Below are 19,430 nucleotides of genomic sequence, written 5' to 3'. Positions count from 1 at the left end.
ACATTACCTACTGAAAATAAGAATATGTAATCTCTTTCAGAAAGCGGATCTCTATTCTGCTGTCCTATAATAATCACTAATCGTAAAATTTCCTTTAAGAATATAAATGGAAAACTCAAGTCTAAACTTGGCATTTTGAATCCATATTAAGTAGTGGTCTGGTACTACATAAAATTCTTCAGCAGCTGTACCTTTTGCTGACAAAAGCATTGTCTCTGGGCATGTATCTGTACACTGCGCGCTCATACGCACGTAGCAGTTTGGTCTTAGAGTACCTGGGAATGTTGTCTGCTTATGGACATTTGGCCAAAGGCTGACCCAAGTAGATAGCCTTTCAGCTGCATCTCATCCAACTCATCTCCTTTACACTTAGTGACTCAATCCTTGAACTCCAATTGCTACATGTTGTCTATGGTAAATAATATACTACTTGCAGTTGCCAGTGTGTGCTGTTTCTTCCAAAATGTTAGTGTACTGCCAGAGGAGTACAGAAATTTCTGTGGGTAGCTACGTAGTGTCACAATTGAGAATACAGTTTGCATGCATTCTGAGATAAAATTATTTCTTTCTTTACAAGGTTTTAAAAAATGCTTCATTTACTTATCAATCCTTAACAACCTCAGTGGTGTTGCGTCTTTGAACCAGCTACTAAAATATGCTGCATTGTTTCTAGTAGCAAAAAATAAAATAGAATACTTATGTTTTATAAAATAATAGGAATACCACCTACTGCTTCTGAAGTATTGGAACTGTCATGAAGGACTTGCTCTTCCAGAAAAGAGCACTCTGCCCCTGCTATGAACACATCATACTTAAAGTAAAGCCTCTACAGAGATTAGCTGGATAGCCATCTAGAACAGAAACGATTGGAGATTTCTTGTCTGTATGTTCATTGAGAAAATAAATTGTGTTTCCTGATTAGAAAAAAGCAATATTTAATTTAATGTATCTGGCAAGGACACTGCTGTTCATAGATGGTGATAGTTGCTACAATTAAAAAAAAAAAAAAAAGAGAAAGCGAAAAAAACAGCCCCCTCTCCCAACCCTCTTCCCACTCCATCTACTTCTGTTGCCAGAATAATTTTAGTGTATATTGTTTTGTTTGGAGTAATCAGGCTGAAGTAGCATTAGTCCAGCTTCTCATCTTTTAATTACAGACAGTTTATTGTCTATGCTGTCCCACTTTCTGCATGGTTCCCCACCAGCCAGCTAGACTTAGCAATCTCCATTAATTTAATTTGGCATTTCATTCAATCAGACAGGCTGTGAACATGATGAATTTTTTTTTTTTTTAAATAACACAATGCTCATTCTTAATTGATGTCCTTATCAGACATTGTATTTGCCAGAGCTGTAATTATTGGTCAGGCAGCAAAATCAAATCTGCCCAAATGCAGTGAAGATGTTCTCCGGTGAAATTATTAAGATACAGTGCTTAGACCTGCAAAGTAATTTAGTTTTGGTCTGTAATTACATCTTTTGGGATCGTTATCTTTCTTTTTACTCATAAGGATAGTGTAACCTCAGTGGAATTAATTTGCCAAATATGAAGATAGAACTGAGATCCTTGCCATAACTCATATTTGTGCAAGTAGATATTATTCTGTATAAAAATATGAGTAAGCTACCTCTGTAAAATAATGATTTTATTAATGGAAATATTTTTTTTAAATATGGCTTCCAATTTTATAGCAGAACTACTGGAAGTGTGATCAGTTCATGCTGCCATTTTGCATAAGCAGTAAATTAGCATCACAAGTTTTAAGATTAAGATGTGTAACTAAATGAAGTACATACACAAGCAGGTACATTGTGCTGTGACAGACCTAGCGTAGGGCTAGTTCTGCTGGCAGTAGTTCATCATCGAGCCAGTGAGAATTTAGTCTGGAGATACTATCCCAGGAAAGTTTAAATGTTTACTTTGACTCAATGTTAGCTAATAATTGTGAAGGAATTGTTAGTGTCTCGATAACAAAGTCTGAATTTTGTTTTGCAGGAAGGGTTGGGATAGGGCTTTCTTCAGTTAAAAAAGGAGGGCCTGGATTCTGTAACAATTCAACTATTTTTTTTTGTTTGTTTATACCCAGATACATGATACATAGTCCTTCACTGCAGAATTGCCATCATTCCTTTCAAGAACAAATGTGAGTCATCTGATTAGTTATGAGAAGATAACAAAATGTGTTTCATTTCTGGCCTGGCTATATTTTGTTTGAATTTTTCATTTGGGATGTTTACTCACATTCCATGGCTTTGGTAGTATTTTGTGCTGGAACAACAACCCTTCCAGTGCTTTCTTCTTGTGGTTGCACTATTAAATTAAGCAGCATTATTATTAAAATATTTTTTAAAATCTAATGTATTTGCTGGATGAATCTAATTTCACTGCTGAGCATAAAAGTACTAGTAGTATAGAAATTAATTTTTGTTCCATTGAGATGTTTGGATACAATCCTGGGTCCTCTGTGTCTGGTTTTAAGCTACTTGCGTATTCCTCTATTTGCACTTTTTAGGAAATGAATAGGGGGTGTGAGTTCTAGTGTTTTTCAGATGGAATGTTGTAAATAAAATAATTGCTTTTTTAAAATCAATAGCAAAATTCCCCTTAACTTTTATAGGTTCAAAATCTTACATCTTCAAAATTAGGAATTTGCTTTACTATTTATGCTTTTTTAAAATTATGCTTCTGTGGTTTCTGATTCATCACAGTTATAAAAGAGGAACCCCAGGCAGTAGCCACTATCTGACTTCGAGATTTTTCTGAAGATTTTTTTTTCAGTAGTGATACGCGGAAAACACACTTTACAACTTAAAAAGTTATAAAGAAGGTAACGCACTCATATTTATACAGCAAATTGTTACAAAATTCATGCCTAAAAAGGTTTGTAGTTCTTTAACTGTTTGGGGCCTGGGCATTTGGCATATGGCCTCCTTCCGGGCCTGTCCCAGATTTCTTGTCCCCGCGCTGAGTTCATATCCCAGGTAGGTTACCTGCTGTTGTACCACCTCTGTGCCTTCTTCCGTGACACCCGGTATCCCTGTAGCCCTAAAAAGTTCAGTAACCTTACAGTCCAAGAAATGCATACCTCCTTTGTTTTGGTAGCGATTAGGATGTCATCCACATATTGTAGCATTTGACCTTCTCCTGCTGGGGCTTCCCACGCCTCGAGATCCTTGGCGAGCTGGCTGCCGAATATTGTTGGGCTGTTCTTAAATCCTTGGGGCAACATCGTCCATGTGAGCTGGGTTTTACGCCCACTTCCAGGGTTTTCCCACTCAAATGCAAATAGTTTTTGGCTTTGGACATGGAGAGGGAGGCAAAAGAAGGCATCCTTCAAATCTAAAACAGTAAACCATACATACTCAGGGGTCAACATAGTTAATAATGTGTAAGGATTTGCTCCCAGTGGGTAGTGATCTTCAGTTACCTTATTAATAGCCCGTAAGTCCTGGACCACCCTATACGACCCATCTGGCTTGCGGATAGGTAATATAGGGGTATTATAATCAGATTCACATTCCTTTAACAATCCTAATTGCTGAAATTTTTCTATAACTGGCCGAATTCCTTCCCTGTCCTCCTGCCTTAGTGGATATTGCTTTATCCTTACCGGGCGTTGGTTATCCTTTAACTTTATTTCAACTGGTAGTGCATTTTTCGCCCTTCCTGGGGTGTCAGTGGCCCACACTCCTGGGTACACTTGGTTTACAATTTCTTCATCAATTTTACTTTCAGTGGGGATTGTTAATAAAAGCAAACTCATTATTTGAATATATTGTTGGTTCTCTACCTCTAGAGTAATTTCTCCCTTTTTAAATTTAATAACTGCCCCCAATTGTTCTAATAAGTCCCTCCCCAGGAGGGGTTTTGGCAAATTAGGCATATATAAGAACCTATGGAATGCCAACTTGTTTCCCTATTTTATATTTTAAAGGTTCACAGAAATATGCCTTTTCCTGTTGGCCAGTAGCCCCTTTTACAACCACATCACACGTTTTTGTTTTTCCCCTAGCTTTAATACAACCAGTGGATCCGCTAAGGTAGAGTCCCCCGGTCCCCATCAGTCCTGTTCAGTATTAGCAACTATGGGCCTCCGCTGTCGTTGCTTGAACCCCCCTTTTCTTTGCCGCTCAAAACACTCGTTTTTCCAATATCCTGCCAGTCAGGGTCCTGGGTCTTAATTATTAACTTAAATCGTTTAGCAACCCCGGAGGGATCATCCCGATAGTTTTTTACAACTCCTTTCCTATCATCCAAATCATTCATTGTAAAGGGGACTTTAATTCTTGTTGGTCCCGTCGAGCCCACTGCTTGAATCACTGGGCGCCCCCGCCCATAGCTGCGAGTTCTAATATGACTAAACCCAGGTCCATCATCCAGTTCCTGTTCTTCCTCCTGCTTCTGCTACAGCCTGAGGAGCGGGAGGAGGCATATAATCCTCCAACCTGTCCTGGTCTTTTGTTTGATAAACTTTGTTTTTATTAGTACGTCTGTGTCCTAAGTTACAGGACGAGCAGCACTGCTTTAATTCGTTTTTTGTCCCCCTTTTATGATTCTCTTCAAGGGCTAATATCAGGTGGTCCTGAGGGGGAACTAGCCCGCAGTCCCGCTGCCACTCAGGATGGTTTCTAAGGCTGAAAAACATCTCTGCATATGCAGCTTCATCCCATTTTCTTTCCCTTCTTAAATATAACAGCAATTGCAAGATGGTATTATAGTTCAAGGTTCCATTACAAGGCCATTTTTCCTCATCTTCCAATTTATAGACTGGCCACAAAATATTGCAATATTTAATAAGCGTTTTCCTTTTCTCTTTTCCCTTTGTTCCAACAATTTCCTTCCAATGTGCCAGTATGCATCCAATGTGCCAGTATGCATCCTAATGGACTCTTTTTCACAATCCCTGCCTGAATATTACCCATGTCTCTTATTTCTCCTTAATATCTCAATCTCAAACCGTTAGCTACTTAGCCCCGAAATTTCCCATTTCACTTTAAGAAATACCGACAAGGTGTTGCCAACACTGAAACGCACCCAAGCACTATTTCTTTAAAGTTTTAGGTAGTGCTTGAAACAACATACAATACGACAATGGTTTTCATACACTTTGTCCGTCTCCGGCCCGTCTCAGAGCCGCGGGGCGGGACTCTGCACTTGCTTCACAGTCAGACTACGTCTCATTCATTCCTTCACTCAGGTCACTCACACGATAAACAGTTACACTCAGTTACAGCAAAAGGCACAGTCAGACTACGTCTCATTCCTTCATTCATTCATTCGCTCAGGTCACTCACACGATAGACAGTTACACTCAGTTATAGCAATAGAACAAGCCAAAACAGTACACAGATGACTCGAGTCAACCAGTTACCAGGTACTAGCCGTATGGGCCATAAGTCACAGTTCAGTGACCCCCCCCCACTGCTGTAGCACTTCCAGGTCCAGGACAAGGGGACTCTGTCGTGCGCGAGACGTCTCTCCGCGGCTTATCGAACGCCCCGATCGCGATCAATACAGGTGCACGATCCAGAAATATTATTTCACATACCTTGTCCGCAAAGAAGATGGTCCTTGCCTACCCCTGTAGTGACCAGCTGAGAGCGGAGTCCCTCCGAAGAAAAGTGTTTCTGGGCTGCAGCTAGGGCGTCCGCGCCCCAGGCGGTCCTGCAGCCAGGCAGAGAAGGTCCTATCTGGGTCCCCAAAACTGATACGCGGAAAACACACTTTACAACTTAAAAAGTTATAAAGAAGGTATGTTTAATCGCCGGCGGACGCTCGGGGGATAGTTCCTCCAAAGACGTGCACAACCGGTACAGTAACGCACTCATATTTATACAGCAAATTGTTACAAAATCCCTAAGATTGCCCAACACGCCTATACATATGCATGACCTGTCCCGCTTCGTATTAAGATGAGCATTTCCATAGTCTCCTCCTAGTGGCGCAGGCGCAGTGTCTTTTGGGGGTGGTCGTCGGGGGTCCCAAGATGAAGGCTCAAAGTCATCCTCAGAAATAAACTTTTCACCTCTCTTCTTGACGCATGCGTACTAGGCAAGCTGGGCTTTTATCTGAGCAGGGGGCAAAACCAGGCGCCACCAGTCCTCGGGAGCTTCCTGTTATCTACTCCATATCTCTCTGGTTGTTTACATATCTTAAGCAGGCCATCCATGGAATAAAGAGTGTGACATTCCTACTGGCCAGACCCTCAACCATTTCATCCTATAACAAACATCCCTATGACATTTCTACTTGCCAGACCCTCAACCATTTAATCCTATAACAAACATTCTTATAACCTTCCTATAACATAACATTCCTATAACATTCCCTGTTTCAGTAGGTATTAAGTCTTTGTGGAGGTTTCATCATTGATTCGTTACCCAACTGCCAATTCTTTCTGTGAAGTTCATCGTATCAGACTTCTTTATTTAAAACACTGTTCATTAGTCTCAGAGCTATCATCACAAACCAATTCTTAAGCTCTGTTGAGTGCAGAGGGTAACTGGAAAACCCAAGTAATGTTGTGCTGCACTGATTCAAGGTGGCTAATCCCTTGCTTTGCAAATGGGTACTGTAACCTCTGGCCTAGGAGCTTTGGTATGTGTTGTGGTTTAGCCATGAAAAGATGCGGTTTGTGGAAGTGGGGCAGTGATGCCATATTTATATCCCCAAGCTTGGGCAGAAGCTGGTTTGTTCTTCATTAGAGTGTGTGTTGCACAGGCAAAAAGAATATCATTGCAACGTATACCCCTTCTAGAAAAGATTAATAAGGCTGCATGTTGGACTGCAGGTTTGGTAGGTAAAGCTAAGAGATTCAAACAAGGTCTTTTAGAAACAATCCATTTTCTTGACATTCTTTACATCAGGTATCAGTAAGGAAACAGCCGGTCTCTCCTAACAGCCCTCATGTTGGTTCATTCGAATTTCCACAGGGCAGAGGTTCCAGGGCCTTTGCAAGATAACTGAGTAGAGGACTGAACTGTCATAGCTTAAAGCAATGATTTGCATGAAGAATGAAAGCCGTGATTCACAAGAAGATCGGAAGAGATACTGTCTGTTTGTAACCCATCTCATGAAATCAGCACATGCTTCTGGTTTCCTTTAGCTTACTGTGGCAGTAAGTTGTGGTACTCATCCTCAGTGTATTCATCAAAAGTTAAGATGGAGTTTGACCTTTTGAAATCAAAGGAGACAAATAGTTTGCAATGTAATTGTATGTGTTGGTAAAATGAAGCTGAGAAGACTTTACTCCTTTGTCGTTACAGAGTGAGGGTGCTGTGAGATCTTTAAAATGCAAAAGATTATGTAAAACGTTGCTAATTGCTGTGGCTAAGTAATTTACAAAGTATCCCAGTGCCAGTGAGAAGATAGCTGGGCTAGGTGCTTCCTGTCCCAGGGAAATCCATCAGGCAGGATGCGGCAAGAGTCTACCTGGGCAAGCCAAATTGCTGGATCTTGCCTTAAATTTTAATGCCTGTTGTCACTATAGGAATGCTCTGAGGAGCCTGAGCAAGGAATCCTTTAGAAAATAAATGGGGAGAAATGTTGACTTCAACAAGAGTCATTTCACTAAAAACATTTTTCCCAAATTATTTTACTAAAATAGACAAGAACCCCTTGTTCTATTTAGAATGATTTATAACTGTTCCCAGCTGATCACAAAGTGTTTCTAAATTAAAAGCCATTAATTATAGCCCTATATAGATACAAAGATATGCAAGAAGTGCTTTGTAATTCCAGCTCTGCACTTCAGGTGAGAGCTTTTTAAATTACTTGGACCATTGGAGCCACCTGCTTGACTAAATGCTGAGGGCCCTGTGTTTCAGGACTCATCAGTGCATTGCAGTGTTAACATTGTTACTGATTTTTCTCATTTCTCCAGGGCAAATACTAATTAATGGATACAATTCACAGCTGATTAGCTGTAGTTTCTTCAGTAATTACATTCGCGGACTAACTGTTCAGAAGAGGATTTCTAACCCAGTTCTTATTTCACTCTGAGCTTAATTTGTTTTTTGAATTGTTTAGGTCCTTAAGATAATAACCATTTTATTTTCTTTTGTTGTTATAGGTACCGCTAGATAATAAGGAAGTTTAATCTTAGAAATACTCACTGATAATTGTTGTGTGCCTTCAATGGATTTCTAATTTGGAGACAAAAAATAAATTTAAATAATATTAGTTATGATCCATACTAACAAAAGCCTAAATATGCTAGGTTCTGACATCAGTGCCTGAGTCATACACAATAGGGTCTTAAACAGTGTAGCCCAAGAACAAAATGAACCTAAGAATATGTACTTGTAGCTTTTAGCTTTGACATTCCTCATGACGTCATTTGCTTCTGCAAATTATGTTGTCACTGTCCCCTTTGTTTTTCTTTAATAAAACAAAAAGGATGAAAACCACTTGGCAATCAGAACAGCAGTAGCTGTGGTGTGAAGAACACATGTAGATCAAAACAATGTAGAATATTAGTCTTCAAGGTAAAAACCAGCTACATTACCGAGTCTTAGAGCTGTACTTGCCTATTGTACCTCTGCACTTGGGTATCATTTGCAAACCTGATTTCTTTTTTTGGGTTGTGGTGAGGGGTTTTTTTTGGTTTGGTTTGGTGTTTTTTTTGTTATCATAGAAAGAACAGCTCTCCTGGAGCCATTTGAGTTTTTCATGTAAATCCTTCTTAGTTTGCCACTAACTGACACAAAAAAAAATCTATCCTGTCGATCTCGCTGTTGAGCTGAAGGACTGTGGCTTTGTGCAACAAATCCGTGCACACGCAGCCTTATGTGCCAAAACAGTCATTTGAATGTGCAATTCTACTTGAATTTTTTAATCTCCAAAAATGTGTGACATCTGGGCTTTTGAAAAAATGGATGACATTGCTTGAGTATCTGCATAGCTGGGGATAACAGAGTTTTAATAGCGATGAGGCAGCCTACATATTGTGTTAAGGCCTCTGTTGCTTAACATGTGTTATAGGTTGAAAGATTCAGCATGTTAAGTACACAAATGGCATTTCATACTTAATAATGAGGAATCTCATCTCCCTCCCTCCCCATGACTGTCATCCAATGTTATAGATGTCCTGTTTTGTCAATCAGACAGTTCATCAGGTACATGAGGCTCCATTTCTTTGTGTCCATCTTTCATTTTTTATCCACTCTCACTATAGTTTCCTCTTCTTCCCCCCGGCTGTTCCCCTCCCCCCTTTTAAATTTTGATCTTACTTTCAGGAATGGATTTTGGACTTTTCAGGTAAAGAGCCCACCTTGAAAGAATCACTTTGGGCCCTTGTGCTACTCTAGGATGCTGCAGGAACTGGAGAGAGTCAGGGTCTGAAACACTTCCCTGCTAAAAATGGACAGGCACCCCCAAGTACTGCAATAGCAGACTGAGCCAGAGCAAAGTGGTTTTCCTTTCAGAACAGGTTCAGCTGCTCTGAAAGCACAACAGAGTTTCTTTCTTGGAGAGAAAAATCTGGACAAATTCACCGTTACCCATCTTCATGCACTTGGTGGTTGCTGTTGTGGTCCAGCAAGTCCAGGGTGAAACAGAGCTTTCCTGAAAAAATAATGCTTTACAGAGCTCAAAAATGGGAAGAATGCTTAGTGTGGCATTAGCATCAGCGATGCAGCAGGGCATTGCAGGGACAGCACAGGACTTCTCATTTCATACTCTCACTTTGCAGAGTGCACCGGGCCTGATAATAGAAATGTGAAAATGTGAAAGCCTGAGATGCGACGTTTTAGTGGTAGCTGCATGACAGGTGTGGTGACTGTTCCTTGAAGCAAAGACTCTGCACACTGGTCTGCACTGGGGACACGTGAAGAAACAGTTACCAGGCTACCTGTGTTTGGAAGCACTCTTTGGGGCATAAGGCACACTGAGTGCCAGCTGGCCAAATGCTGATAATCTCTTTCGTTTCTATGCTCAGTCTGCAAAAGAAAGAGCACTTATCTTGTTCAACAAATGGTCATTCTGGAGAATTTGGAGGAACTGACTCAATGGCATCCGAGAGGACCCTTTAAGGTCACTCGTGTGTGAGAGGAGTTGCACCTTACTGGAGCAAGTGGGCATTCAGCCTTCTCCACCTGGGACAGAACTGAAGGTCTCAGTGTGACAGAGCTTCTCTGATTTGCAAAATCTTCTGGTATTAATGTTCGGTGGGGGCACGGGAGCTCAACTGGAATAAAGGAGAGACAAAGGGGGATTGATTGGCTCCTGAGTTTCGTGGAAAGAATAGGATTTGGGAACAATGCTGCAGATTCTTATTCTTCCCCTTATTGACCTTCCTCTGGGTCAAACCAGGTCTGTTGGAATAGTAGTACACCAGCTACATTCTGCTGCAGCAATCTTCTGCATCAGGGTCATCTGCAGGAATATTAGAATGCGAGTCAGGAAAGATGTAGTAGAGTCAAAAGGTCTTTTCTGACGAATGTGGCTGTGCTACATGGGCAAAGAAAGTTGAAGAGATATACCCTTGGATAACTTCCATGAACAGACCTGGGGATGCAGGGTGTATGTAATAATAATAATGATAATGTTGAATCAAATCTAGTTCTGACTTCAAAGAACATCTGTAAAATCACATCTTACCTGTTTGCTGGTTTTGCCTCCTTTTTCCTTTTTTTAAACTTCCTATGCCAGTGATGGGGTAAAGAAAAGTTTATTGTGGCATGCATTAAAATCCAAATATTTATTTTTCTTTCAGTTTGGAAACAATAACAACTACATGAACATGGCGGAAGCGAATAATGCATTTCTTGCTGCAAATGAGGTAGATGTTTTTCATTTTTATCTATGCTCATATTCTGCTGTTTGCTGTGATAATTTAACAGACTTCGAATGGATGAAGAGTGAAGTGCCGAATTTCTGTGTGTTTTATGGAGCACAAAATAAAGACTTTAATGAGAAAGAAAATAACCTGACAGCTCTCCATTACTAGTCAATTTAGCTGTCCATAAGGCTGTTACTTACATAGCATGTCAATAGAAACAAATCTGCTTTATGTATGGAAAAAAAAATTATAAACAGAAGGAAACAAATAAAAAGCACAGTAGGTGTAGGCTTTGAAAGGAAGCTTAGAAATAGTCATTACTATCTAATGTGCTAATTTCTGTTATAGATACAAACATTTTAATTTGCGTCCTTAATGCTCATGTAAGTTAGAAAACCAAACCCAACTTTGTTGCCTGAAGTGTACATGATCCATGAAGGCAACTCCTGACCAGGATCAGGAGCAAACCTGGGGCAGGGCTGATGAGGCTGCTGGGTTGTGGAGGGTGATAGATTTGATTGCTGCCTTTGCGAACAGAAAGCAGAGAAGGGCATGGCAACAGTCATACAGTCTCCATGTGTTTGGTACAGTGGTGCCGCCTCACAGCCGGTTCATAGACTGTCAATGGGCTGACATTGACCCCAGCTCCAGGCAGGAACACCTTTTGCCCATCACTAAAACCAGCAGCTCTTACTCCGAAGGGAAGGATGGGACGTGCACTGTGTTGTAACGTGCATAGCGCTAAGGAGACCAGGAGCTAAGTACTGATGTGGGGTGTGTGCCGTGAATGATCTTCCCAACATGAGGGAAGGCTATAAAACTGGGCAGCCTTGGTTTCACATGTAAGTGGTGATTCAGTCGCAGGCAGCCTTGTTCGCCTTTAGAAAAGCGAGCTGGGAGAAAATAAGCAGAAAGGTGTAACAATAAACATGAAGGTTAGAATTAAGAGTCATATTTTATAAATCATTTATACAATGGTCACCATCTCTTTTTACCCAGCAAGACTGCTTAGATAAGGGAATATTGTTTGGCACTAGCTCCAGTGTTATTTGTGATAATGAACACAAACCCCATCTGTAATGACAACATGATGTTTCTTTCTGTAGAATTTCTTTCCTACATTTGAATCAAACATTGATGAAAGCTCTGCTGCCAGCAGCTGTTCAGAGACAATTTAATTCCAGCTGTGATAATTCACCGTGTCAGACATTGGCTGTTATATGTTGATACAACAGTTCTCCAGATTTGCATTTTTATCAAAAGGAACAAATGTTTTGAACATTTCAGTACAGATGGCATTTAACCATGCACACAGTGGTGGTTTTTTTTAAAAATGTGTAAGATATAAATATTTGAAAAGTTAATAACTTTAAAAAAACGTGATTGGTAAGATAAATCCCACAAATATTATACCATCTTTTGGTCATAACAGCACCTTTCTGCAATCCCAAATTGCATACTATTCAGGCTCTTTTGCAGACTGAATAGCCCAGTGATTTGGATTTAGGACTACTTCACCAAAGGGTTTTCTTTCTTCTTAGATTACATGTTTCATCCTCATTCTTAGGTTCGTTATGTGTTTGGTTTGTGTGGTTGGGGTTTTTTTAAATACATATTTGGGCGAGTTATATTGTGAGAATTAAATTCACGTTTAAAAAATGTTAAGGCATTCATCGATTTACTCTCCCATTTGCAGTAAGCTCTAAGTATTAATGTGAATGCTACTTTTCCAAGTAAAATATCGTATTATTATCTAGCTGTTTTATACATTTATACAGCTGTCTTAGAGTTATTCTGTTAGATGGGGGAAAAAATAAAATCCAGTTCTTATAATTACTGCTATCTCATAAATATGTCAAGTAAAGAGAGGTTCAAATGTACTATAATAATACTGATTTCACTGAACCCTTTTGCTTGAACAAGGAATAAAAATATGATTAAGTGTTAGTGTTCGCATTAAAGCGTGAACCTAACTTTGCAATTATGGCATTACAATGTATTTAATTATAGTGGTTTTGCATTAACATGAATGTAGCTTTCTCACTGTGATTTTGGGCCTGAGCACTGCTGAGCCAGAAGCTCGTTTTATTCCTGTAAATAATGCCTTAAGAATGTAATCTTAGAGCACATTCAGGCTTAGAAGCCACACGTTTGCTTTATGTTTTCTGTCTCTATGTCATGATTACTACGACCCATTTTAAAGCACCTTAAATATTTATTGAAATAATATTTCAAGTGTTAATTACAGTGGTAATGAAAACAGCCAAATGCCACATATCAAGAATGAGTGTTTATCCGTATTGTTAATGTGATATGTTAGATTTCATTAAGCAGTAATGGGGTAGCAAATGAGTCACAAATTACAGTTGCATCTGTTACTAGACCACATTAGTGCCAAAATAACTGCAAATGCAGCCATAGGGTTATGTTCATTAGCCAACCACTTCTCCTGGCCAATCCATCCTTTGTGTTTCTGAACTACGGGGTCTGCGGGAAGAAAAATTCACACCTTTTGTAATATAGCAGCAGGGAAGTCAAACGTCTCCCTAATCCGGGCCCAGCTTTCACATCCAGAATTAAGTTACAGTCTTGCAGATCGAGCGAGATGGGTAGAGTCTCAGCAGACTGACGGTACTGCAGACTGCAGCAGTCTGGGACCTCATCATTTCTGGTGTGAGACCAATAATGACAGCTGACAGGTTCTATATGCAAGCAAAGGTTTTTCTTGTGTTTCAGTTTCCATCTTCTCTCAAGCGGTTATTAATTTATATCATCATTAACAGTTTGAAGGATGACAATTTGCAGCAGTTAATGAGATCTTTCACTGAACATATCATTTTTAAATTAACTGGCATTAAGTCACTCTTTCAAACAATGTAAATAATACATAAAACAATCCCCCCCCCCCTTGAATCCTGAACTAATGCAAACAAACAAATCCCAGAGCAGCCTTGCATGTTCAGAAGAAGACAAGAGTGCCCGTTTTAGGATTGCCAACTGCCCAATTTGATCAAGACAGCCCTGATTTGGGTACACTTAAAATGGCCTAATTTCAAGGCCTGAATTTCTGTTATTAAGTAGCAGTGGACCTGAAATAATATATGAAAGTTCATTTAACTCACAAGAAATTTGAATAAGCATAGCTCATTTGTTTCCCAAATAAAAGTCAGCAATGTTGAAGCCAGATACAGACTCTACTTGAATAAAGATTATCTTTGACAGACTCATGCACACGTACAAACACGCACGGGCCCTGAAGATAACTGGCACTAAATGTTTTGCTCAAGGCATCTTAACAGGTGTTTAGTTCGTAACAAACCTACTGTTCAAACAAAGCTGGCTTGCTTCAGAAAGCACTGGAAGCTGCTGGAATCACTCTCCCTCACTCTTTTCTACGGGTGCCTCCTCCAGTTTACCACCCTTGTTTACAAGGGCGCCTTGTATGTTCGGGTTGGAAAAGAAAAGAAATAAAGACCAGAATTATAATATTTCTTGTTTATTAGTGGATAAAAAAGGAAACGGGAGATGTGAAATGGTCAGTGCTGAATTAATGTTGTGTGTGTGCTACAAAATCGTCAGTATTTTATGAAGCATGAGAGTAATGTAAGCTGTTTGTGCTATTTTACTAACGTATCAATGGAGCAGCATTTGTTATACAGCCAAATCCAATGTAGCTGATATTCAGACTAACAACAAAGACAGATGTTGCTAATTAACTGCGCATTAAAAAACTGTTAATACTGATACTCCATTAAAGCCATATAATAATGGGACTTAAATCTTTAATCAGAATGATCCACAAGCCCCTTCAGTATATGAAATTTAAAATTTTGTTGTGTGTAGAGTTTGCATCTGAGAACAAAACAAGGCTTGGACTGCTAGTCCAAAGGTGGGTGCTTAGACCAGCATGCCCTAACACAGTTTGCCTTGTTCTGTCCTTTTCTAGCAGACATTCCATACGCCGAGCCTTGGGGATGAGGAGTTTGAAATCCCACCCATTACCCCCCCACCAGAGTCAGACCCAGCACTGGGGATGGCAGATATACTGCTGCCCTTTCAGGGCCTTGGTGACCAGCTGCCTGCGCAAGGAAATGAATTTACACCTCAGTTTCCCCCTCAGAGCTTGGATCTTCCCTCTATTACAATATCCCGAAATCTCATGGAGCAAGACGGCGTCATCCACAGCAATGGATTGCATATGGTAGGTCTGGTGCTTTGTGTGTTTCCATTGCCTAATGTCATCTGTCAGGGCACAGTAATGTAGATCTGTGTCATCTACCAGTTTTAATTGACCTTTCCAAAGACCTGTATGATTTCTTGCTGTTGTAGCCTTTGCTGATGTTGCGCGTTATGTACAGGCGTATTCTGTGTGAGTGATGACATGAGTTGCCAGTGTTACACAGCAACCAATGATGTGCTATTATCCAGTTCCTAAGGCAGTTGGCAAATGGTTTAGGGTTTAATATTGGTGGATTCAGGAAGATAAACTTGGCTGTAACGTACAGTGCAGTGCTATACTGTGTGCGAACAGATCTCCTGTGAAGAATGGTCAGGCTTTATAAACACAGAATTTTAGTTTTGGGAATGGACTTGGAAGCCTCATGTGCATCCCACGTGCTTCTGCAGTTCAGAAATGTGTTAGGCAGTTGACTCTGGTATCGAGAGTTGAAAGACCGTGTTGGCGAGGGTGAACTACAGCGTTTAGATGGAATTGTTTGTCTGTGTGTTGAGTATAGGAGTCATATCTGACAGCCATCAGAATGCTTTGGAGGTGCAGTATTGAGAGTAGCTCAGAAAGGGAGCTGGGCACGGTATGTTGGCAGTAAAAAGCTATGTATTTCCCTATATTCTATGGGCTAAATCTTTATAAAGGGGAATTGATTATTCTTTTTAAACTCATGATAGAAGTGATAGGGATCTACTACCTTGACCATACTCAGAAGTACAGGGCCACAAAAGGGCCGTTCTGGCTGTTGTTCTTGTTGACCACAAGGGCTGGGGCAGGTTGGGTCTGGACCCAGGGATGGTCCAGCCGAGGGACAAGGCTGAGTGATGGGGACTTTCAGGCTAATTCCAATAAGCATTCCCATTAATTAGGTCTGTCAAAACCAAAGCTGCATTTAGTCTTCTCCCAAATCTATGTATGGCAGTGATCTTGCTGTGTTTATGGGGCCTTTTCCTCTTTCTTGCTGTACTTCCCTTTCAGATTTGGGGGATCTCCCTGCTGTGTGCTTGCACAGCTCTGAGTCAGTCTATCATACTTTGTATTTGAAACTCAGTGGCTACAGTTAGAATTAATTTCTGTATGGCATATTGAAGACAGGGTGAGTGTTTAGCTTGAACAGATATTTTACATCTACTATATTTTTTCTGATTAGCTGTTTTATAGGACCTCTTGCTAAACTTGCTGAAGTGAAAATACAGATTTACTGCTGGACTGTAATAAAGGTCATTGTGTTGTCATCTTATAATTTCATGTAAATCTTTTTTTCTTTTTTATTATTCTGGGAACCAAAATTAATTAAAGATTTACAAATCAACATGGAGTAAATATTTCTCTGGAATTCTCCGGGCTGCTGGCTTCTTTGCAAATTTTAATATTTCATTGGCGGTCATGAAGAGCAGCCAGCACTAATACAGAATTGAGCACAAACTGCTCAGTGAGGAGGTACGGAATTCAGTAATTCCATTGATACAAAGCAGGGACTGCCTGAAACAGGCACAGAAGGCTATGGTACTTCTTTTCCGATGTCATTATGCATGGGGTTTTTTATACCCTGGGTGTGTTGGATGAATACCAAAGAGGAAAAGATTAATAAAACCTGAGCATCAGGAATGTTATGTCTGAAAACTAAAGTAATAGAGTGTGTGCATACTGAATCAGCAAAACTTGTTCAGAAATATGTTATAAATATCGCGGTCTGGATCAGTCTTGCGTTGCATGTATGAGTGTCCCCTCAATGTGACCAAGTATCAGATTCACCTTTTAATTTGACATGCTTTCCTGACTCATAGAACCATAGAATGGTTTGGGTTGGAAGGGACCTCAAAGCCCATCTATTTCCACCCCCCTGCCATGGGAAGGGACACCCTCCACCAGACCAGGGTGCCCAAAGCCCCATCTGACCTGGCCTTGACCATTGCCAGGGAAGGGGCAGCCACAACTTCTCTGGGCAGCCTGTGCCAGTGCCTCCCCACCCTTGCAGGGAAGAATTTCTTCCTTACAGCTGATCTAATTCTCCCCTCTCTCAGTTTAAACCCATTGCCTCTTGTCCTGTCACTACAGTTTCCCTGATGAACAGTCCCTATCCAGACTGCTTGTAGGCCCCTTCAGGTATTAGAAAGATCTAAATACAATTTTTCCATGAGTAAAGGCTTAACATTTGCAAGCAGAAGAGGCCTCCTGGTTAGATATCTCTTTTCTCATCCTTTCTTCCCCTGGATGAAGGGCTTTACATCTTTCATTTTTCCTAGATATAAAATTCATGGCATACATTGACTTCCATGGTAAGAATTTGTTCCTGCACAGGTCACAGAGGAGCTCTAGAGAAGCCTGTGCCTTCTTATCCCAGTAGTCCAGTGATATTTTCTGGGGTGACTGCTGTGTCAAAGGTGTGGTTTGGGAAGTTGTCTGTAGTTCTGCTGCAGAGGACTGATGAGGGATTGCATGATTTGGTATGAAAGAGCCACGTAGGGAGGTTTGTATGTCAGATACTTGACACAACTGCTTGATTTGCTTTATACTGTGCGGTGGAGTGACCCCTGCCATTGTATTTTAGTCAGTAGTCTTTTCATCTTCTGCTCATAAATGCTGGGTGGCTTCATGTAGTTTAAAAACATGAACGAGGGTCCTTGTATAGGTTTCTCCTGAATTCACATAGCTCTCCCTAGTACTCAAATTTTCCAGCAGTTAATCTGTATTTTAAAAATAGAAAATGAAAACATTATATCATATTTTATGTGAAAAATGTGCACTTTATTAAACTGGTAAATATTTATTAATAATATTAGAATTCATCTTTAAATTAGACATTTCATGAATTACCTTGCCTTGGAGCTATAAAAACTTTATTGCAGCAATAAAAAACATGTAAAGGAGGCATTTTGACTATGAAATTTCATTTCATGGTCAATTGAATTTACTATATCTGAAAGAACTAAAGATGAGGTTGTAAAATAATTATGATGTTCGTATACACTTACAGAACAATGTTCTCATCCAGCAATACTAGGATAGTCTTATTTAAAGGCTGCATTAATAGTGTATTGCTAATCACTAAAGCTTCTTTAGCTGAATGCAAACTTAAATTATTTTAATATGAACAACATTGAGTTTATTGGTTATCTTGTGAAGCATTAGAGAGCTCTACCATAAGCGATATTTAATTTAGATAAATGTAGTCCTACCCTGTTGAAAAGTCCGGTAGAAGAATTTCACCTTGAAGAAATGTCATGAGATTTTAAATCATAAATGTTGAAAAAATAAAATGGGCTTGGACAGAATTATGATTAATACTGTGTGTCTTTGGCTTTTTTTCTATGTACTACCTGACATGTTCACCTATAAACTTGAATGCAGAATCGCCAGAGGCATGGTTAAAAATAGGTTATGTCAAGGTTCTCCTATGTCTCCCTTAGGGTATGGAGTTGGTTACCTACCTTGTAATACTTCTGCAAGTATCTCGCAGATTTCCCACAGGAAGACCAAGCTAGAAATAATTCTCTTTTTAACATACTCTTTGTGTATTATTATATTGAATTGAAAAAAAAAAATCATTCACAGTGCAAGAAAGATATTTATTCTCAGAATAAAAGTGGTTTAGGAATTATTAAAATCTCGTATTGATGAGTTAACAGTTGTTTGTACTCTTAACAACAAGGTAGGAGCTTTTCCTGATATGCAGGAGCTGGATCCAGGCACTATGGAAAGAGTGACAATTTGTCACAATGCTGATTAACTTCATTATTATTGGCAACAAATGCAACACATTTATCTTACTTAACAGCATTTTTCTACATTTAACAGCAGACAACAGCAACAAAAAGACGAGATAAAATGGAGGCAATTTGATTAATTTTCATATTTTAATAATATGCAAATGAAATCCTGATGCTCAAAAATGAGTCACTGAAAAATGGAGTGCTGATGTACATTTGACTTCAAAGAACACATGGATTTACATGATGCAAATATTATCCCTATAAATACTTGAATATAAATAAGAGGAAATCAACAGCGATATCCTCATTAAAAACCAACCCTCAGTATTTTATATTAATGCTCCATTTTCAGTTGAGCTAACCACAGAAAAAATATTTTAATCTGCAAACTGTGGCAATTCTATAAAACTACAACTTGTGCTCCTGAGGGTTCCTTTTTTTAACACCTCTCTATAATCTGCCCAGCCTGCTGAGTAGCATTGACATCAGTAGTACATCAATTTCAGAAAGTGGATTATTTTTACTAGACAGCTATTGTGACATATTGGGTCAGTCATAAATGAAAGATATTCATGCAAGCATGCAATACTTGTAATGAAGTCTCACTCTGACCTTCTGTATGATTGATTCTGTAATTTAGTTTTCTCAGGCAGTGCCTGAAATGAAATGAAATCATGTTGAACAAGTTTTGAATACCCACAGTGCACC

At 39.7% G+C, this 19,430-nt stretch overlaps 1 protein-coding gene across 1 annotated transcript in view; it reads left to right on the top strand.

The window, feature by feature from the left end:
* Nucleotides 1–19,430, top strand: part of TOX3 (TOX high mobility group box family member 3) — a gene marked incomplete at its 5' end in the record, with an annotated part of 82,136 nt that overhangs the window by 42,667 nt on the left and 20,039 nt on the right. The window contains 2 exons of the mRNA XM_084270205.1: nt 10,716–10,781; nt 14,728–14,982. Coding sequence (XP_084126331.1) covers nt 10,716–10,781; nt 14,728–14,982 — 321 coding nt within the window. The remainder of the gene's footprint in view (nt 1–10,715; nt 10,782–14,727; nt 14,983–19,430) is intronic.

Source organism: Gallinula chloropus (assembly GCF_964237585.1).
Source record: "Gallinula chloropus genome assembly, chromosome: 13".
NCBI lineage: Eukaryota > Metazoa > Chordata > Aves > Gruiformes > Rallidae > Gallinula > Gallinula chloropus.
This window is presented reverse-complemented; position numbering and strand designations above follow the sequence as displayed.